This window comes from Phodopus roborovskii, unplaced genomic scaffold (genome assembly GCF_943737965.1).
Source record: "Phodopus roborovskii unplaced genomic scaffold, PHOROB, whole genome shotgun sequence".
Lineage (NCBI taxonomy): Eukaryota > Metazoa > Chordata > Mammalia > Rodentia > Cricetidae > Phodopus > Phodopus roborovskii.
This window is the reverse complement of record NW_026126585.1, coordinates 8,365,090-8,388,213: the sequence shown is the minus strand read 5'-3', so window position 1 is coordinate 8,388,213 and position 23,124 is coordinate 8,365,090. Positions and strand designations below refer to the sequence as shown.

The window sequence follows — 23,124 nt, the reverse complement described above, 5'->3', positions numbered from 1 at the left end:
AATGCTAAGATTAAAGATGTGTATCACCACCACTCAGCTAACTATTTTTATATTAAACAAAAAGTAAGTAAAATCTAGCAAGTTACTTAGGTGCTTTTCATAGCAAATCAACATAAAGAAATAAATTACAATTATTTATTTATTTATTGTGTGGCATCCTCCTGTCATGGCACGTACATGTATGTGAGGAGACAACTTGCCCATGCTGGTCCTTAGTAACAGCCTTGGTTGTTAAGGCTTGACAACACACAGCTTTACCTGCTGAGACATCTCCCAAGACCATTAGTAAAATTTAAAATTTTTGTTTGATCATTAGTATTTGTTATAGTTTCCAGATCATCACTGTCCTCTGCAGCATCTAATATTCTATTGGTCTCACTTGCAAATTTTTCTTCTTAGACTATAATTATCATATATCTCGTATTTTGCATGTTTAGTTTTGGAATATGATTTTGTGATTTTTCCAGCTTATTGAACAGTCGGGCTATAATTTTAACATTCTCATCTGAGACTGATATTGTGTGGGTCATTTCTGGGTTATTCCTACTGACTACATTTTGTTCTCCTGAGTTTTTTATGTCGGTATCCAAATTATTCAAATTTTATCTCATTTACTGCTAGATAATTTTGCAATCTTTTAAACATTCTAAAGGAGAGTAATAGCATGATCAGACTTTTATTTTGAAATGTAAATGGTAACCCTGATGTACTGGAACAAATGGGAGGAAATTCACTGAAATAATGAAGTTCAATTGGAAGACCCCTGTACTGATTTAGGAGACAAACTAGCCATTTCCTTCAATGCCTGGCACAATGCCTGATGACTAGTAACAACCTGAAGATATTCTGTGGTAGTGAATTTACTCCTATTTATTGGATAGAAGGTAGCTGTTCATATGCCCCTTTGGGTTTACAGAATGCTTTATTATAATGCTTTTATTATTTGAGAATTTCATAGATGTGTACGATATAGTTTGATTGTACTCACCCCCAATTCTCTCACTAACTCATCCCAAATCAAACTCCTACCCTTCATGTACCCTCTTCAACATCATGCCCTGTCCTTTTTCTAGAGCCCAACCAAAACACTTTATGTTGTTCATATACTCATGGGTGATGGGACATCCATTAAGGCGTGACCAACTAGCCAGGGCCACAACTTTATGGAAAACTTTTTCTCCTTCCAATAGCTTCCTGGCTACAAATGGGAACATTGAGCCCCTCCCCACTCCCTGATGGAATGTTCACTGCTGTGAGTTCATGAGAGCAATGGTTTCAGTCCAAAAGATCCCATTCCACCTTGATTTATGGGTCTTACAATCTCTTCCCCCTCTCACACTGGTCTCTGAGTCTTGCAGGGGGGCTATGATGTGGGGGGACAGTATGGCTGGGTGTTCCATAGACACTTATTCTCTGGTTTCCAGAGTATTTCATCTTGGAAGGCAACTCTAGGATGAAAGAAATGATCCAGAAGAAGAAGCTCGCAAAGTCAGAAATTAGGATACTTCACATTGATGACTACGGTAAAGTTCGGCCTATGCTCCATCCTTCAAGAACAGCTTTCTCTGCATCTTATACTTTTATATTTAAATGACTCTCCATCTTTAATATTTTGCTCTTTCTTTAAAAGAACTTCCTTTACAGTTGTCCTTCCCCAAAGATTTTATGGAGAAAAACCAGTATGCTCTTCTCTTAATAATGTAAGTATTTTATTTTTTTTATTGAAATAAATGGATCTAAAGATTTCACAGTTATGCTCTTGTGCATCAGATGACATTTATTAAATGAACAATAGGACTGTTCTTGATTAACTAGTGTCCTAGTTTCATTTCTGTTTTGGGGATATAATATGTTGATGAAAAGAAACTTAGGAAAGAAATGGTTTATTTGGTTAATAAGTTCAAATTACAGCCATCATTGTGAATAAGTCAAGGTTGGTTATTCAAACAGCTACTTGTTTTACATTCAGAGTCAAAAGCAAAGAGAAATGAATTTGTATATGCTTGCTTGCTAAATTGTCTGTGCTCTGCTGAATTTCTCCACTCTTACTCATTTCAAAACTTCCTGCCTAGGGAATGACAATGCCCACAGTGGAATGGGTCTTCTCACATCAAAAAACAGAGCTACCCCTTATAGATGTGTCAAGAAGCCCACATGATCTAGATAATTTCTCAGTTAAGACTCTTGTACAGGTGACTCTAGTTTGTGTCAAGTAGATAGCTTAAAACTCTTCACCACAAGGAGAAAGGCTTGTTTCTTTATGGAGACCATCACTGAGTATTCTGTGAGAATGTTTACATTTTGGGGACATCTTAAATTCTGTAATAAATCTGATTCTGTTACTGAGAATAGTGACATGGATATCTTGTTTGTGTATGTCTATTTATTAAATATTGAAGCATTGTGCTCGTGATGAATATTTTTGCAACACTGAACACATTATGTTTCTTCATTTTTTTAACAGTTGGTGATGTCTGTGTTACCCTTTAATTTTATATTCATCAACTTGTGGCCAGAGAAACCCGAGTTTCAGTATGCTCAGCCTTACAACTTATTTTATTCATACTTTTAGCGAGATCAAAATGGTACTGACTTCAGCACAGGGACCCTAATCTCTCATGGTAACTGATGTCATGCTGACTGAGCCTTGAGTGTTCGAGGATCATTAGTCACTGACTTACTATGAAGTCTGGTAGCATATTGATCCATAATGCTGTATTATGTTCAGGGCCTTAATAGGCACACAAAATATAAGTGTCTTGTATTTACTGAGTATACAGTACACTATTCTTGAGCTTAACCTGGATTTATTGAAAGTCTATTTTGCCATGTACTAGCTGCATGTCTTTAGGAAAGCCAGCTAACCTCTTCATAGTAATTCAGACTCTAAATGCCGCCTTATATGTGAAGTGAAATGGAACACACACTTTGTTCTGTCTTCATTTTGCTTCATCTGATACATATGGTTCATAGACTTGGAATGATGGTTTGCACGGACTTTATTTAGATGTTTTACTTACATAACTGATTTGTCACTGTGTGTGTGTGTGTGTGTGTGTGTGTATAAGCTAAGGTCAATATCAGTGTCAGGTTTTCTCAGTTTCTATCTACTTTTTCTTTGGGGGAAGCCAGGGTCTCTCACTCACCTGGAGCTTGCCACACAGGCTAGGCTGGCTGGCTAGCTAGCCTCAGGAGGAATCCACATCTCTCTGTGTCCCAACTCTAGGATTCCAAGTGTGTACCATCATCACACTGGTGTGTTTTATATAAATCTTGAGAGACCTAGCTCAGGACCACACAGTTTTTTGATCATCCTAGCCAGAAAGATCTGTAATTCTAGGGCAGCTTTCTCAGGAATCTCTCATTGCTCTTTTTAGTTTTTGCTTTGCTTTTCCTTTCACTAGTTTTCTGCTATGCATATGATATGTTGAGGAAAATACGAATCACATTAAAATAAGAAAGTTGGGAAAATCAAGCATTTGTTTTCCTCTTGGTCGTTGCTGTCATAATATAACTTCCCTGACATATAAACAACATCTACCCCTCCTTATAATGTCTCAAGAACAAACTTGCATCTCCACTCCCAGGAAAAACCAATGAATTCATTAGGTTTCCTTATAGGACAATTAGGGAAAGGCTTCAGGCAGGAACACAGGAGACCTTTGCCTTAGTTACTGTTTTTATTGGTGTGACTAGACACCATGACCACAGCAACTCTTATAAAGAAAACATTTAATTGAGGGGGCTCACTTACATTTTCAGAGGTTCAGTCCATTATTGTCATGGTAGGGAGCATAGCAACATGTAGTCTGACATAGTGCTGGAGCTGAGGGTACTACATCTTGCAAACAACAAGAAGTTGACTGAGCAATATCCTGAGCAAGGGGAACCTCAAAGTCTCCCATACCCATCTCCCACTCTCATCCACCACCCCTCAATCCCCATGCCCCCAACATGACAGTTCTCCAACAAGAACATACCCATACCAACATAGCTACACCTCTTAACAATGCCACCCCTGTGAGGTTAGGGAAGCCAGTTGCACTCAAACTATCACAACCTTAAAGCAGTCTGGTCCCAGGAGCTTCCACGACTTCATCTGGCTGCATTCCCCTCACCCCCTCCAACCTGTATGTTCTAGTCTCTCCTCCCCCAGCACTGTGCCCATGTGATTGGATCAGAATGGCACATAACTGGGAAAGGTGGCTGAAAGCTTGGGTGAGGGCCCCATGATCCTCTTCTTCTTCTCCTCCTCCTCCTCCTCCTCTTCCTCCTCCTCCTCTCCTACGAGCAGGCCCAACAAAACTGAAAACAGTGGCAGTGTGGCTAGGAAGATAGTCCTTTATTAACTAAAAACTAAAGTTTCCTCAGGAAAGAGACCCTAGGAGGCGCCCTTCAGTCTACCATGACCATTAAGGTGGAATACACGGGATGGCATTGTGTTTGAAGTGTAGTTCCTTTATCACATGGATGCAGAGGCAGGGACACATACATCCATGCCTACCTGATGCAGGGATGAGGCACTTGTTGTGGGAAGCAGAGCAGACCTTTAGATGTTTTCCATTTTATGAGGGATGCTAACCAGTTCTTCTTGGCTTCAAATTTGCCCTTTCATTGGGTGGATTTTGAGTACGTGGGGATGAGACCCAAGAAGTAGATTGAAAGGTCTGCTGCATTGGAAAGCACCATCTGGGCCTCCCTGAAGAAGCATGGTGGAACAAATGTTGCTGAGACTGGCTTCCAATTGGAGCTCTTAGGATTTCCAATGCACTGCTTAATGGATCTAAACCGCTCTTATATTGGAAACAAATTGGGGCTAATAGTGTGCCTCTACATATGCACAGTGTGCAATGCATTTAATATGCATGTTATTTATACAAAATGAAAATGTTGTCGGGGCATAAATGCTTGCACTTAGTTTTTAATAAATTATATGTATGATCATACTTGTTTAATACATTGTATATAAACATAATGTTATCTGGGCCACAAACACTTGCACATAGTACTTAATAGGTTGTAAGTATAATCTTACTTTTATTAAAGATAGTGATATTTTACACATTTAAATATAATTGTATAAATATGAAATGTGTGAGATAGATCCTATAAAGTTATTTAGTATGTGGAAATTACCAGATCAGATGAAGTTGTGTAGTCAGGCTCATGGAATTTACATTGCTGTATTCCAGCTGGCTGAAGCGAAGACTACAAACAGGTTTTTGACTCTGGCTCTTCTTCCTGTCTTTAGGTTCTGCTCACATTATGTATTGATCCACTTTATTCTGACCTCTTGGTTTAAAGCTGTCAGTTCTCAGGAACTATGCAGAATATTTCACATGTAAACCAATAATTATATTTTAATTTCTATTTATGAATATAATCATTTCTAGAAACTTATGTAAATCATCTGAATACACAATGGAAAGCATAAAGGGTTTTTTAAATCTAGTTTTGTCCTTCCAAGATAGATTTACCTTGCCTAATATGCTCATCCCCAGCCATATAAATTTTCCTGAAAGGGGCATTAATTCACTTTTATTTATAACTACAAAATCCCACTGCATTGGAAATTGAGTGAAATTGCTTGAGACTGACTGAAGGACACACTTTCTCCTCCTAAGAGGAAACCCTATATCTAGTGATGATTTGCCTTCCCTTTCTAAAACTGTAATAGTTGATTGTGTTTTTCAGTAATCATGGGTTAAACGTTGCTGAGCAAAAAATAGCCAGGCTTCTACTTGGGCATAAAGGGAAAGCTAGTGACAATAGCATCTTGATTTTTGCTGTTTTATGCAGTGGGTCTAGTCTACAAAGAGACAGAATTTATTTCTTGGTCTGAAGAGCTGGTTTTACTGCTGACTAGGGTGTCCAGAAATACAGTTTAGTTCATAAATTGCTTGCATAGCACACAGGAAGCCTGGGTTCCAGCTCCAGAGCTGAATAAACCGGGACTGATGGTACAGGCTGTAACCCCAGAGTCAGGATGGGAAGACAAGAAGATTAGAAAATCAAGGTCATCTCTGAGCTACGTTATAAGTTTGAGGCCAGCCTAGGACACAAGAGACCCTGCCACAAAATAAATAAATAAATAAATAAATCAGTCAATAGTTTGATAGTTATTGAGGTCAGGGGACTGTATTCCTTACCTTGATCTTTTGATTGATTTTGTTTCCTGTGGGTTCATCCTCCTTCAGATATGTAACTGCAGTATCTGAGAGTCTCTGTTCCAGGTGTCCACTCTGCTTTCCCCTTGACATTTCTGTCATTTAGTGTCTCTCCAGGTCCTCTACTATGTGTTGTCTTTCTGCCCTCTGTGCGGACAAATGTTGGGACTCTCACACTGGATGATGTGACCCTCACAGCAGCCACCAGAAACTGGCTTCTCTAGATATAAGAAACCATTTGATCCCAGCCAAATACACCTCTTTGATTTTGACTCAAAGTATGTTTGCTCATGCTGCCACATTCTTTGCCCAACTGGAAATGATCTAGCAATATCTAAAGATACATTTCCAGATAATTCTCTGCATGGCTTTACTTTTAATATCTAACCATAGCAGAGAATGGTCAGCATTTTCCTCTTCCATCTCTTAACCAAGCAACTCTTTCCTTTGTAAGAAGTTGCCTCAGCACAATCATCAGAGCATTATTCACGCCCTGTGAATACTGACAGAATTCACAAAAGAATGACCAAAAAAAAAAAAGTCAAATGACGCAGTCAACCATAAAGGTTCTCAAGAACGAAGTGAATTCGAGAAAGATAGGATCATAAATGATCCAAGTACTTACAAAATGTATTAACTCAGATTAACTCAGCCATATGGGTGAATCAGCTTCTTATTTCTTTAGATTTTTCTGAATGATGCTGAAAATTTATCCATATGCATCTTCTCACAACTTTATAATTCTACTATCAAACTTATATTCTCACACTAACAAGAATCACCATCACTTACCATTATTTTATTTTATACACATCACTGGTCCCTGGATGCAGACCACATCTTTGACACTAGGGCTTTGGAGTTCATTCTAGATTTAAACCATAGCAACACCAAAGAACCAAACACAGAAGGCAGGGATTTTAGAAGCTTTTTTCTTATGGTCTTAATGCACTGCTGAGATGGTAACTGTAAGAAATAACATCCATTACCTCTAAATGATGATGCTCCAGAAACCATTGCACATGGACCACAGTGATCTGTCTTCTATCATGATGGCTACTCCTTTATCACATATGAAACATTCCACACCTGATATGGGAACTCAAGCCATGCTCACCTCTTTAATGTACAGTTCATAGCACACTTCATTTTTTTTTAGAAAGTAATTTTCTCATATACTGGGATAAGAAGAGGGTAGGTATCATACTTCTTCTTCTATAGATGAGGACAAGAAGTTATAGGTAGCACCCAATATGGTAACCCTCTATTGAGAGATGAAACATTGTCAGGAAGATGGGAACACAGAGAAGACTCAGTAGGTAATGATACCTGCTGCCAAGCCTAAAGACTTCACCTTGATCCCCAAGGTGGGGGTGGGAGGAGAAAGATTATCCCTGAAAGTTGTTCTATGCCCTCTGTATGTAAACACACACACAAAGAGGGAAGTGCAGAAACTCAGAAAAAAGGCTAAGAATAGTATAGACAAGTGAGGGGTGTTCAGCATCTTTATCTCTGAATCCTATGCTGGCTAAGAATTCTGAGTCTAATATGCCTAATATTGTGAATATTTTCTCAGCAAATTTCATAATTTTATGATTGCTAAAAGCTGAAGTTATCTAAATATCAACTTATATAGTTTCTTTAATTCTTTGTCGCAATGTATTGATATGTTAGATGGTTCTTCCATTAGGCTCTGCTCATCATTGGCATTGTATTGCCGCTTTTGTTTACAGCAAAGTAAAATAAGTTTAAAAATCTGCGTTTATACATCCCGATTTTTATTGATAAATTGGTTCCTAGAATCCATATAAATGAGTAGGAAAACAGAATGATATATCAACCAGACGTTGTCATGATGTCCCATGTATTATGAAGTACACATTCAAGGTTTGAATGAACATAATAGTCATGGATTGTAGAAGCTCTTCTTGAACATGGCCTGAGTGAGCAAGGTTTGTAGAAAGGAGCTAACACACAACCACTCCTCGGATGAGATTTATTAAGAGACAGTTTCATACTCATGGACAGCCTTGATCATGCCCAAAGGCGTAAGAACGTCTTGTGGAAGAGAGGCATGGAGAGCACCATGACCATAGGCCTTGAAAGCAGTGAGAATTCCTTTTAAAATCCCGACAGCACTAGAAGAGATAGCTGCCATGTTTAACATGATGGCGAGCTCTGAAGAGAGAGACAGATCCCTCAATTTTCGGTAATAGATGGAGTGTCAGACTCTTACAGCTTTTCAGAGAGTGAGAACCTTTCCCACTAAACAATATCTGATGTGTCACAGAGGTGAGGATTGAGGCACACACTGGGTGGAATACAGTTCAAAGTCCAATGTTCTACTTGGTACTTCACTCTCCTTGGTTTCTGCTTAGGCCTGAGTTCTCTAACAGTCATGAAGGAAACTGTCACTCCTTTGTCCTAAATGGCAGGCATAAAGGGACTAAAAGCAGACACCTAGCAGGCCTGTAGTCTAATAGCATGTAAATAGTGTCTGTTAATTCACTGAGAGTTGATCAGCATTCCTGATCCATGTCCTATGAATTGTGTGTCTCAATATTGTATTCACCAGAGTCTCAAGATGAATTAATTATTCTTTATACTGAATTTGTTGGGAAAATTGTCACTTGCTTGTTTAGTAAAAGTGCACTTCCATACTGTCCTGTTAGGTCATGAGCCCTGATGCTATTCTCTCCTTCCCCAAATTCAAGCTACATATCCTGTGGTTTTACCCCAGAAAAGCTGGAGAGTTGGCTCTTAGGTTGGCTTTTTTCCCTTTATTATGGAGAACAAGGTATATGAAAGAGGCCTCTATTCCCAAACCCATGGAAATACCTGCCTGTATTCCCTCCCCTGGTTCTGTCACTCTAGGCAAGCCTGCTCTCCTGCTGCTGAGCCCTAGTGGCCCATCACCTCCAACTTTTACCAAGTTTCCAGTCCCCCAACCCCCACTGACCAAGCACAAAGTGCCGTATATTGTTGGCCAAGTTCTTATCAAAATGTTCCCAACTCCTAGCATGCAGACTAAGTTGCAAGACATGAAAACCTATAAGAATGAGGAGGTCTCCTTTATCCCAGGACCTGAAGGCTTTCCCTTTAGAAGCCAACAAGCTGCTCATGGCATGGTACTGAAAACCCTCCTAGTTTGTTTGAGTACCTTCCATTGAAAAGGATAGCATCATTTCCTATTCATACAATGCTCCATTTTTAAGTTTATTTTGTATTTATGAGTGTATCTGTATGTGTGAGTACACATGTGTGTACATATATATACATAGAGGCCAGGGGCTGGTATCAGGTGACTTCCTCAATTACTCTCTACCAGTCTTTTGTTGTTGTTGTTGTTGTTGGGGTTTTTTTGTTTTGTTTTGTTTTGAGATTAGGTCTCTCACAATGCTTAATGCTCAATGACTCAGATAAACTGGCTGAATGGCAAGCCTCAGGAATCCCCCTGTCTCTATAGGCACACATCTTGGATTAAGAGAGCATAAATTAATTACCATGACTGTCCTTTTTGAATGGATTGTAGGGCTTGCTTAAGGTCCTCATGTTTGTCAGTCAAGTACATTACTGATGGAGACATCTAATCCTCTTCCACATCCTTTTAACCGGGGTATAGAATAGTTTCACTCTAATAGCTAAGAGGTGTACAGTCAAGAAGAGAGTAGATTCCTCTGTCCCTACCCTATTTGTAATTGTACTGTGGTACCATTTAATGGTAAGTGATGTAGGTGCAACCCCTTCAAAATGCAAAGGCATTGAAAAAGAATGTTCTATCTCTGGGAAGATGTAAATGTGTAAACAAATAAAAGAAAAGATCTTCCAGCCTCCTTCTTTTTCTACTCCCTCAATGATGCCGTTAAAAATTATCTCAGATGGAAATTGGCCAAAGGATAAGAATTAATGTAGTGAGACTTGACAGCAGATATCATTAGAAGATTGTGTTTCCTCCCTGCTTATTCTTCATTTTCTGCCTGGGAGATGTCCCCAGGCCCTATTCTGTTGGTTCTATTCTGTTATTTTCATGTGCTGTCTAGGATGTTTATCCCAAGGTTAATTTTGTGTGGATAATACTAACTGTCCATTGTCTAGTTTTAGACCTGGCTCATTAATAACCATGCTGTTCACCATTTGAACCTGTGTAGTGATGAGGGCTCATCTTTTGACTCCTTGTTGTAATTTAAATAGCAGGACAGAAAGAGCTGGATTTTGCATTTCTTTCATTGCTCTTATGGGAACTTTCAAACAATATTTGTATCTGGCTAGGGAGATAGTGCTGGATCCAATTTAGAGAAAGAGCAAAAAGATATGTAATGCCCTTTAAGGCCAGAAAGAGAGTCATTAGTAGATAACCATTGGTCCTGGAATGAGAAAGTCTGGTCTATCAAAATTACAGAGTAAATGGGAAATGTGGGACAGGAGGTAGCTAAGAATAGAATTAAGCTTCTATTATACCAATGCACTTTGTTTTGCCGTTCATAAAAAATTATTCATTTTATTTTTTGTTATGTCTGTGTGGGGAGGGAGTATGTGCCTGTGAGGGGAGATGCAATAGAGGCCAGAAGACTGACAGATCCCATGAGCTGGAGTTATAGGCAGCTGTAGGTGCTACGAACCACACTCTGGTCCTTTACATCAGCAGTAAGTGCTCTCTTAACTGTTGAGCCATCACTGTGAGCACCATATTTTTAAAGCAAATAATAAATGGTGTATTAAATAGAAGATATTACTAAATTTAAAGCACTAAAAAGGACCAAACGCCACCATGATTGTCTTTCCCTGGAGTCTATGATAGTCTTCCCCTGGAGTCTATGGTAGTCTTCCCCTGGAGTCTATGATAGTCTTCCCCTGGATTCTATGATAGTCTTCCCCTGGAGTCTATGATAGTCTTCCCCTGGAGTCTATGGTAGTCTTCCCCTGGAGTCTATGATAGTCTTCCCCTGGAGTCTATGATAGTCTTCCCCTGGAGTCTATGATAGTCTTCCCTTGGATTCTATGATAGTCTTCCCCTGGAGTCTATGGTAGTCTTCCCCTGGAGTCTATGATAGTCTTCCCCTGGAGTCTATGATAGTCTTCCCCTGGAGTCTATGATAGTCTTCCCTTGGATTCTATGATAGTCTTCCCCTGGAGTCTATGGTAGTCTTCCCCTGGAGTCTATGATAGTCTTCCCCTGGATTCTATGATAGTCTTCCCCTGGAGTCTATGATAGTCTTCCCCTGGAGTCTATGGTAGTCTTCCCCTGGAGTCTATGGTAGTCTTCCCCTGGAGTCTATGATAGTCTTCCCCTGGAGTCTATGGTAGTCTTCCTCTGGAGTCTTTCTTTGTGGCTTGCAGGTGGTGCCACTTTTTTGCCTTCACATGGCACTTATTCTCGAGGCCTCTTTATTGTACAGGTGTATATAATAACTTTTGGGTTTCCAAATTCAACTTATAAGGCACTAGGAAGATTGAATTCCACCATCCCTAGAAGCCCAGTTTACTTTCTCTGTCCCTTTAAATGTTGTGTCTGAACATAGTCACATCTTGTAGTGCCAGGGATCTGAATTCACTGTATGAACTTTAGGGGACAACATTCCTCCCATAACAGCTTTTGTTCTGGCTATAACCAATTCTTTTCCCTCCATTTTGAGTTTCATACTGTAAGTGAGGGGACAATAAAGAAACAACCAAAATGGCTGCTTCATGATTGGGGGTAAGGATTTTATTGTAGGTAAAGGGAACAGAGGCATCTGGAAGAATCCAGAGCAGAGGGTAAGGGAAGCACACAGGCCATGGCCATGCCTATCTGTTAGAGAAGCAAGAATAGTGGGGGTTGGAAGGTAGGATTGCTGTTACCTAGAGACTTAATGGGCATCTGGGAGGAGGGAAGCCTGAGAACTCTAACAGCCTGGGAGGTAGAATCGTAGAGGATCAGGGAGGAGAGAAGGGCCTGGAGCTAACATGGACATTGAAATATTTAACAAGTATGTGTGGATAGGGACTGAAGGTTCCTGGGGGCTAGCATGGGTTTTAATATGCAACTATATATATATGATAAAGAGACCTTTTGGGCAGGAAAACCTCATTTTTGTGGGTTCCTGAAAACTGTTAGGTGTAGGCTTTTGGCATCCTTTCTATAGTCCAGCCTCAGAAGAACTAAGACTGTCATATCTGGACATAGGCCCCTAGGTTTTGGAATTTGAGGAACTGGAATTCCCTTTGGACCAAACACATACAAGTGTCTGTACTCGGTGCTTAATGTTCCTGGGGTAGGTTATTAGCTTTTCTTTTCCTTTTTTCTTCTTCTCCTTTTCTTTTTCAAATATGGTGACCTAGAAGCCTCTTGACGAGGACTGTGTAGTATGTTGTTCTCTGTGTGATATCGAAGAAAGATTATTTTGTGCTTTTCCCCTGAAGAGTAAATGGTGGGAAGAATGTGATCCTGGTAACAACGGATATCTTTTCAAAATGAGGTATTTGGGTTCTCTTTAGAGACCCCATGGGTGACCTCCTTTGTAACCTGTGCCTAATATTGGTCCTAGTTGAGGATGAGGATGATGAGGACAATAATGGTAATGATGATGGTGTTATAATGAAGATGATGTTGACAGTGAGTGATACTGATGGAGATTGCATAAATTGGCAACGGGAACATGATTATTCCATGGTACTGTTCAAGGGGAAGGTTTTATTGTAGATATAAAAGTGAAAACTGCCAGAGACATCTGGAAGAGTCCAGAGAAGAAAGAAAGTAGTAGAATGATCACCTCCAACAGATTGGACCTGGCCTTGAGGGACGGAGGAGAGAAAAATTAAAGATGGAGAACAAAAGAGAAAAACAAAGAGAGTATGGGCAAAAGAGAGGGAAAAAGGGCGTGGGGGAGCAAAAAAAAATGGAGAGCTTAGATAAAACAGCAGGGTTATACAGACAGTTATCAGGTGTGTGGAGGTCATGAGCTGGAAAAGCTCACAAAGAAAGAGACTAGAGCTGAGAAATGTGTAAGAAGTGCCTGTGATACTGGAGGAGCCTATAGGCCAGCATGTACTTTCTTTGGTATGCTAACATGCAGGACAGATAGCCATTTGCCCCTTCTGCCAGTGATTAGGGAACGAGCTCCTTTGGGTAGAACTAGCTTCACAAGTTCCTAAGGAATGCTGGCTTTCATCTAACTATCAAATCTGAGGAAACGGGATTTCCTTTGGACATGCCAATAGTGATGATGTTTATAGTGATGATGAGAAAAATGATGATGATGATGATGATTTGTTGTGGAGCTCAAACACAGGGTCTCCTGCTAGGTAGACAAGCCCTCTGTGCTGAGTCATATCCCCAGTATGTGTGATTTTTATGGGAAGCTCCCTTTCTGCATTTTCTGTAGTCTTAGAACTGCAACAAAACTCAGCACTTGAAGTTCACAGGGTAAAGTCATCCTTCCTCTCCCCAGTGGAGAAAAGTTTCAAGAGCTGCAATTTTCCTGTCCACCTTGGCTTTCAAATGCTTCAGACATTTGTGTTTCTGCTTCCTTTCCTGACTGTTAGCTTGAAGGCTGGAAAAGATTTTCCTACCTTTACTGTTTGCTCAACTCCTCAGTGAGAATTCCATCATGGACAGGAAGAAAACCCTCAGGAAATGTTAACACAATGTTTTCTTCAGAGTCCAACATTCTTTAAGGTTGTACACTTCCTGTTAAAATATATGACGTTTCCATGGCCGAGTTGTCACTCTATCATACCCTTCAACTCTTGTAAACCATAGGTAAGACATTTATTTCTACAACCCAGTTGAAGACATCAAATAAAAATAGATTTGTCTGTCAAGTTGACATTCTCCAGAAAAGCCTTTAAAAGGACCACATATATGCTCCATGTCTTTTCTATGGAAAATGGATTAAACCAGGATCAGTCAGCTATGCAGCTCTAATGCATGCTTTTACAACTCATCCTTGAGACTCTTCATTTAAAACTTTAAGTAGGAAAAACAGATGGTTTGTCATCAAGAATTAACCTTTAGGTTTATCAAGAATTAACCAAAACGTTAATAGCCCTGAGATGAATTCCATACTGGTTAGCCAGTTAGTAGGAAGGTGAAACCTTCTAGCACACTGCTAATTGCTCTCCATTTCATCAAGTTTGCTCACATTTACAGGGATGAAGAACCAGGAGGCCAGATGGTGACAGATAAGTTCCATGTTGACTGGGATTCCGTTCTTATTGATACTGATAATGTCATTGTAGCAAGATTTGATGGCAGAGGAAGTGGATTCCAGGGCCTGAAAGTTTTGCAGGAGATTCACAGAAGGATAGGGTCGGTAGACGCAAAGGACCAAGTAGCAGCTGTAAAGTAAGTTGGTACATGTCTTCCTGTTGTTTTCTATAACTGCAGCATTTATGGGACTTGACACATTATTTCTTTCTTTAAAATTTTAGTATATTTTTGTAAATTTATACTGTGTGTGTGTGTGTGTGTGTGAGAGAGAGAGAGAGAGAGAGAGAGAGAGAGAGAGAGAGAGAGAGATGTGTAGGTGAGTGCATACTGTGACACAGATGTGGGAGTCAGAATACAACTAGAAGGAGTTAGTTCTCTTCTTCAACCATGTAGACTGCAGGCAGATCATCAGACCTGGCAGCCAAGCACCTTTAACTACTAAGACATCTCATCCATCCTTGACTCTAATAATTTAGCATTTCAAGGTTATTATTACCATGGTGGAGTAAAATGTACCATAGGGAAGGCCATTGCCTCTTAGTATACTAAGAGCAGCCAGACATGGTATAAAGAAGCTAACCCAGTAGGCCAGGGTACACCTGAATAGTCTACATCTGTTATAAGCTCCAAAATGATTTTTAAAAAATCTACTGGACTACAGCTTTGAGCAGATGACCATGGATTGTACAGGCCTTCCATGTAAGGGAAGAAGGAAAGCCTTTCTAGTAAAGTATTTCAACTGGTGTGTGTGTGGGGGGGGGGTAGACATACATGTTACCACCAAGTGTGGGGGTCAGGAAGACAACCCCATGTGTCAATCCCCACCTTTCAACCTTTTGAGACAGCATCTTTTGATGTCATCCTGTGCACACCAAGCCACCTTTCCCATGAGCTTCTGGGAAACTCCTTTCTCTACCTCCTGTCTTGCTGAAGGAACTCTAGGATTGCAGGTGCATCCTACCTTACCTGGTTCTAAAAGGGTGCTAGGGATTTGAACTCAGGTCCTTATACTTCTTCCCACTGAGCCATCACCTCAGCCTGTAGTGAAGCATTTTTGGGGAGTGTTTATATGTGTCAGTCTGTGAGTCATAAATTCAGATATGCTATTGACTCAAGAAGGTATAACTATATATATTTTTTTTTCCTTTCAGGTATTTACTGAAACTGCCATATATTGACTCCAACAGATTAAGCATTTTTGGAAAGGTAAACAGAAATACTGAATATATTTATACATATACATATTTATACATATATATATGTTTGTAGTATGTATATATAATTTCATTAGTATTACCCTTTAAAATCTCAGAATCCATATTGTGTCTATTCACTCACTGATCTGGATGTCTGTTTCTCAACCATACAATTGATGTCTACTTTAGAAATGGGAAGTAAAGGGGAAGGAGAGGAACATCTAGGACTGGGAGCTGGGGGCCATGGTTCACTGAGGACAGTGTCAAGGTACAAGGTTGTGAACCTGAGTTTTGTTTCTGAGCATCCCCATAAAATCTGAGTGTTACAGCATGGGCCTCTAATGCCAGTGCTTGTGAGAGATAGGAAGATACAGGAAGCTTCTTGATCAGCCTGTCTGGCTGAACCAGTGAGCTCCAAATTCAGTGAGAATCCCTGTGATGGAGAGCAGAGATGAAGAACCTTGACTTCTGGGCTAAACACACACACACACACACACACACACACACACACACACACACACACACACACACCATTTTCAACGCTCATTATTTTCTACTGCTAAAAATTCATTTTTAGTTGCAAGTTAAATGCCTAAGGCGGTTGGGTTTTTGTTTGTTTGTTTGTTTGTTTGTTTTCTTTTTAGCACTCTGCTTTAAGATGCAAGCATCTCTGACAAAGCAGCGCTGTGATTTCCTCCCTAGGGTCACTTCCACTAGCACCGTTGTTAAATGTCACTATGAATATGTCGAATCCCAACATGTGTGTTCCCTCGGGAGTGTTATTATTTTATTCTGTGGGAATGGAATGTTGACATTGTTCTGTTCTGCCCCTTGATTGTAATAGAGTTGTGGTCTGTTCATTAGCTAAATAACAAAAGTCATGTAAAATACCAGCTGATTTATGATTTAGGAAGAAATGTTATGAAACATTACATGTCCCTAAATATATTGGTTTCAAGTACATTGCAGTTAGTCAGACTTGTCCATCATGGAGTCACTAGTCATAAGCTTACTTATTTAGTTTCCAGCATCTGAGAAGGGTGTGTCAACACATCTCCTTGTAGAAATGAAATGTTCAGGTTCATTTACCAGATTAGTCCCCACAGTACACTTTACAAGCTTTTTGTTGTTCCCTGCAAGTTCAGAATGACTATCTTCATAGCTTGTTGTGAGTCTGTTAATCACTGTGGATGGTGTGTGTGTGTGTGTGTGTGTGTGCGTGCGTGCGTGCGTGCGCGTGTGTGTGTGCATGTGGGCGTGTGATGCCATGCTGAGGCTGTAACTCAGCACTGCATCAGTTCAGCAGCATTTGTGAGGCCCTGAGTTCAGTCCTTGGGATAAACTAAACCACAACAGAGCAAAAGAAAACTTCTCCATTCTTGTTTTCTGTTGTTTTAGGGAATGAACTTGGGTACAGGGTAGGCAAGTTCTCTACTACTAAATTTTTGGGATGATCTTTGGTTAATAATTTGTACCTAGTAGAAGTCCTCAGACTGTATACTTTCATCCATTCATTACATACCCCTTTGCAAAACACAACAAAGCAAAACAAACAAGCAAACCTCAGGATGACTATGTTTTGCCTTCCTCATGATTGCAGTGTTTGTTGCATTTTTAATTTATCCTTCTCTTATGTACTGCATCCCAACCACAGATTCCCCTCCTTCCTCTTTTCCAAGCCCCCACACAATCCTCTCTCCCCCCAGATCCACTCCTTCTTCTTTCAACCAAACATGACATGTCAAGTCATAATGAAACTAGGCACATCCCTTCATATTAAAGCTGGGCAGAGCAATCCAAAAAGAGGAAAAGGGTCCCAAAAGCAGGAAAAAGAGACAGTCCCTGCTCCCACCATTAGAAGTTCTAAATGAACATCAAGCTACACGATCATAACACATATGCAGAGGACACAGGTCAGACCCACACAGGTTCCCTGGCTGCTGTTTGAGTCTCTGTGATCCCCTATAAGACCTGGTTAGTTGATTATGTGGGCCATCTTCTTGACCGCTCTGGTTCCTACAGCCCTTTTTCACCCTCTTCTGTTAGGTCCTTGGCTGCTGTGAGAGCTCACTGGGTTTCCTCCCTAGATGAGCTCCCTAATACATTATCCACACCCATTTCACACATGCATATACAAAGTAATAATAATTAAAGAATATGTCATAAATTGGGGATGAAGTAGGGGGATATGGGAGGAGTTGGTGGATGATGGATGGGCAGGCAAGAGTGGTATCGGTGCAGCGCTCATATATGAAATTCTCAATAAAACCACAAAAAAGCAAATACCTCTTTCAATTTACTAAAGGTGGACCTTAGGTCCTTGTGGATGCAAAGCAAACTTTCTCCCATGAGCTATAATTCCAAAACTTTTTCAGGTTTACTTTGTAATACAGAATCACTAAATTGCCCAGGGACTTCTTCAACTCACTGCCTGTCTTAAGCTGTCGCATTCAGTTAGTACTCTGGCTCAGTTAATTAAAAGAATTTTATAAGTGTTCATAATGTGTACATTATGCCATGCTTCTTTTTATTTGATTCCTCTAAAATAATAGCAACTCCCTAAGCATAATCCTGAACACATTCAGATTTTATATAGTTATTTGAACAACTGATTTTCTAACTTACACTAGAAACACTTAAGCCATTCATTATTAGGCAGAGTGCTGGGGATCCTACAGAAGATTTCAGTGTATTAAGTGGATTATGTACATGCATCATCGGCATGATAAATACATTTAAATGTTACATTTGTCATTATATATGTACCATCCATATTATTTTTCCTTAATTTTTCTCCTTCTCACATCTTTTGGATTAACTAGGTTATTGTTTCTCTTTTATTCCTCCTTGTAAATACTTTTTTTATTTCCTCATTGGTATCTCTGAGTAGCATTTCATTTTATGCTTATGAAATAAGTTGCTTATCTGCACCCAAAGATTAATGTTTGAATTCTGCTTAATGTTTGGCCTATAACTAGTTTAAATGTTTATGTATACATAGCATTTATTTTACTTTTATGTATTTGTGTGTATTTGGAAGAATGTGTATGTGCAATGCCTGCAAAGACCAGAGGGGGCATCAACTTCCCCTAGAGCTGAGGTTGTGGGTATATGTGGGCCTCTTGGAGTCAGTGCTAGGAACTGAATTCAGGTCCTCTTCAAAAGCAGCAAGCAGTCTCAGCAGTTAACCACTGAGCCATCATCTCTCCAGCCTCAACCTTGAAGTTGGAAAACTCATTTGGCAATGTCTCTTGTCATCATTCATTCATTCATTCATTCATTCATTCATTTAATTCATTTAATGGTTATCTGCATCCCTAGGCTTTTTTTTTTTTTTTTTTTCCTTTCTGGCTTGTGCAGGAAAGACAGAACAACAGAACCTTTTAAATACCTGATCAGGATTTACACTCTTAATTTCCAATAGCTATGCAGTGTGTTTCCTGGCTTCACTGGTTTACTAAGACATCTTCTTGAAACTCAAACTATGTAAATATTCAGTTCTCAGACATCCCTGGATTTATCCCTGGTGTTACCTACCCACTAGTTCTGATGCTAATCTTGTATGATCCTTTAATGATAAAAATACATTTAAATGCTTTAAAAACAATTTCCTGTCTGAGACTAATAGAGGCTCATATCTCCTGTGAACCTAAACTTTCTTTACCTCTCCCATGCTTCTTCTTCTCCTCCTCCTCCTTCTTCTTTTTCTTTCTTTTTAGCATTTATTTATTGTATCTCAAAACCTAGTGTGTGTGTGTGTGTGTGTGTGTGTGTGTGTGTGTACACACCATGTCGCCTAAGTGGACTTCAGAGCATAATTCATGGGAGGAGCTCCTTCTGCTTATCATGTGGATCCTGGTCAAACTCAGGTCACCAAACTCAGAGACAGGCATCCTCATCCCCTACACCATTTTCCTGGACATATTTACTATTTCTTAAAGCATGGTTTTGTGAGATTTTTTTTTTATAATTATGAAGAATAGAAGTGCAAAAAGAAGATGGTGAAGGGTTGAGTTTCTGAGTCCTCCAGACCTAGCTTCGAAAGGCATGTTCTATTCCTTGTCTGGTGTCAATTCATCAGTTTACAATTAATGTTTTTATTAAACAATTTTACAGTAAATTTATTTGAGGATAAATAAAATATGTACAGGAAACCGCCTTTATCTAGTTTTTTAAACTTCTTTTGCCTTCCCATTGGAGTATTACTTTACATATGTACACACAGGTACATACACATATAGATGACAAACCTTTTTATTGTAATGTTGGCTGGTAGACATTATGTGTGATTTGTTTATTTTAATGTCCTCATGAATGCTTGCTTTGATAACTAGCTTGTTAGAGTAATGAAAAGATTTTAGGAGCTCTGAGTTTAATTGACCATGTTCTCTCTCCCTCTCTCTCTCTCTCTCTCTCCTCAGTAATTAAACTTGAGACTTGGAACAAACCACGTTAGTTTGAATTATAGTCGCTGGAACCTAACCTCATCTCACCTACACATATAACCATGTTTTCTTTATTTTATTCTTTAAAACATTCTTAGTTGTGAAAGGTCACAAAACTCCTGAATTAAAACTTTTCTGAATTACATTCCTTCTGAAAAGTTTGGTGTGAATTGGGCTTGCATAGAAAAAAAAAAAAGTGAGAATTGTGTAAATCTCATTCTAGAAAACAGCATTGCAATGATAATTTAGCAATGCAACGAATATGGTTAATTTACTCAAACCAATCCTGTATGTTCCGTACCCAGAACCTTTAACAGAGTTATGTGGGGAAGCAGGAAAGATGACTCAGCAGTTAAGACTATGCATTGCTCCTGCAGAGAACCTATGTTCTTTTCCCAGATCCCACATCAGCAGGCTCACAATTGCTTTAACAGTTCCTGAAGTTTCTGATGTCCTCTTCTGGCCTTGATGGGCACCTAAATTCACAAGCACCCACCAACCCCACCACATGCACAAACAACTTAAAAGGAAACCAGTATTTAGAAGACTTAAGTGAACTAATATTAAAACAGCCAATAGACTACATTGTTGAATGTCTTGTTATAGAGAAAAAAATGGAGGATAAGCAATAAAGTATCAGTTGATATGAGACAGAAAGACTGTCAAAGATGGGTGATGAGAAGACCAGTTTAATTTTTTATGTTCATTTGTTAGTGTGTGTGTGTGTGTGTGTGTGTGTGTGCGTGCGCACGCACGCGTGCACGCGTGCTTGCATTCACACATGAACTCCGTGCATAATGCATTGTGGAGGTCAGAGGTAGATTTGTGGAGAAAGCTCTCTCCTCTCACCTGTGAGTGGGTTCCAAGGATTGAACTCAGATCATCAGGTTTGTACAGCAAGTGCTTTCACCTGCTGCACTTTCTTTGAAGGAGATACTGAAGTATAAATCTCTCACTGGGAGACCTTGCTGGCATAGGCTAAGGAGTAAAAAAGGAATGTGGCTTCCCAAGGCTGGTCTCACGCTTACAGATAAGAGTGACTAAAAAACATATTAAACTTGACTTACAAAGAGGGGATCAATAGTTACAATTTTCCCAGCTTGTTAATTGCAAAGGAACGTCTTAAAGTTGGAAACCAGCTCAAGCTATTTCTGGAGTTTGTGAAACTTTATATAATCAGAGCTGGAAAATGCATCAGTGAGCAAAGATTTGGCGACATAAATGCAAAAATGTGAGTACAATTCAGGCATTGGTGGCACAAGCCTTTAATCCCAGCACTTGGGAGGCAGAGGCAGGCAGATCTCTATGAGGTCGAGGCCAGCCTGCTCTACAGAGCCAGTTCCAGGACAGGCTCCAAAGCAATACAGAGAAACCTTGTCTCCAAAAACCAAAAAAAAAAAAGAGAATGTAAGTGCACATTCCTAAACCTGTTTAAAGCTGAATGCAGTATACCGTGAGTGTGGTGCTACTACACAGAGGAGGCAGGAAATCCTCAGAAAGTCACAGGTAGCTAGCCTGGCTTATTCAGTGATGACCCGGAGTTGGAAAACCAAGACTCAAATTGTTCCTTGATCTCTGCACACACACTTTGATGCAAGAGCAGGCACCGCCACAGGAAGAAGCATATGTATGATATATATGATATAGATATAGATGGAGATGGAGATGGTTATAGATATAGATAGATAGATAAGGATATGGGGACTTAATATCAAAGAATCAGATTTATCGCAGAGAGATATATAGTGATAAAATTGTGTTAATTCTGAAACACCAATTTTTAAAATATATTTTTATTTGTTATTTGATAATTTAAAGCACATATACAGTATATTTTAATCATGTTGAGGACCAAGAGTCAGATAGATCCCAGGCAGGGAAACAGACAGGAAAAGGAGAGTCTAGGTATATCAGTATACTTTTCGCTTCAGTGTTTAAAATTGCCAATTTCCTTACTCTTTGTTTTCCCCAAAAAAAAGACTTGGTGTGCCCCATTCCAGGAGAACTACTCAGGAAGACTTTCAAATTTGTGTTTGGGGGTAGGGCTGGCACTCCTGTAAAAGAACCAATCAGCTTCCATTTCTTTGTTTTGATTATCCAATCTCCCATAGTAGGCAAAACTAGCCATTTCTGGGGGAGAAAAGGAACCCACCCCACTGGCATACAAACTCTGTTTTGGCTTTTGCAAACATATTTTAGTTCCAGGTTTTGGTCATCCACTAAAATTTCTGTGATTGGAAAAAATGTTGATCATAGAGGGAAGCAAACACGGGCATAGTAGAAGCAGAGCATCTGGAGCTGTTGAATGTTTGCCTCCCCATTGAGTGCAAACCACCTCTAATTGGCTGTGGGTCAATAAGAGGAACCTCAAACTCAGAATCTACCTGAATTGTGAACTTGTTTAAAAATTAAACGCAGCATATCCCCATCTAGCGAAAGCTCATATCTGACTCTCTCGGTCTTCCACAGTCTGTTTCCCAAAAGCTCTTTCAAGTTCAACTTTTGCCTCAGTGAATAAACATGGATGATTGAAAGGAGGTTGAGCAATTAAAACTCAATTTATTCTAATTCCTGCCAGTGTTGATTTTTTATACCTTTAAAAGTGGAAGTTATTTCTCTGAAATAAATCAAATTAAAGCAGCATTTTAGATTTGATTTTTAAATTCCACAGCTTTCACTATAATTAAGTCTTAAAGATTATTTAGCTTCATTATGTTCCAAATTTTCATATTTAAAAAAAAAAAGATGAAACACAGTCTCTCAGGAAGCAGAAGCAAAGGATGTGTGTACCTGACCTTAGCTGCAAAATCCTAGCTGGGCCGTCTTCCTAGGCCCAGGTTCTTTTCAAATCCTCATGAAATGGCTTGTTTGCTTTTGATGATTCTTTCCTCCCTGCCTCATTCAATGAATTTAGGGAATTCTGGGAGGAAACAAGGAGACATTTCTGGGAGGCAATCTTTATTGTATTAGTATACCATAAGAACCTAGGATTCAAAGTGTCTTACAGGGGCGGGCAAGATGGCTCAGGGGAAAATGTGCTTGCCACCAAGCCTAATGACCTGAGTTTAATCCCTAGGACCTACATGGTGGGAGGAAATAACAGACTCCTTGATCTGGCACGGTGGCAT

The 23,124-nt window shown here is 39.6% G+C and overlaps 1 protein-coding gene across 1 annotated transcript in view; it reads left to right on the top strand.

Moving 5' to 3' along the window:
• The window catches only part of Dpp10 (dipeptidyl peptidase like 10), a 604,540-nt gene that overhangs the window by 569,868 nt on the left and 11,548 nt on the right, over nt 1-23,124 (top strand). Inside the window, exons 18-21 of the mRNA XM_051203984.1 lie at nt 1,425-1,523; nt 1,631-1,700; nt 14,296-14,490; nt 15,507-15,561. Coding sequence (XP_051059941.1) covers nt 1,425-1,523; nt 1,631-1,700; nt 14,296-14,490; nt 15,507-15,561 — 419 coding nt within the window. The remainder of the gene's footprint in view (nt 1-1,424; nt 1,524-1,630; nt 1,701-14,295; nt 14,491-15,506; nt 15,562-23,124) is intronic.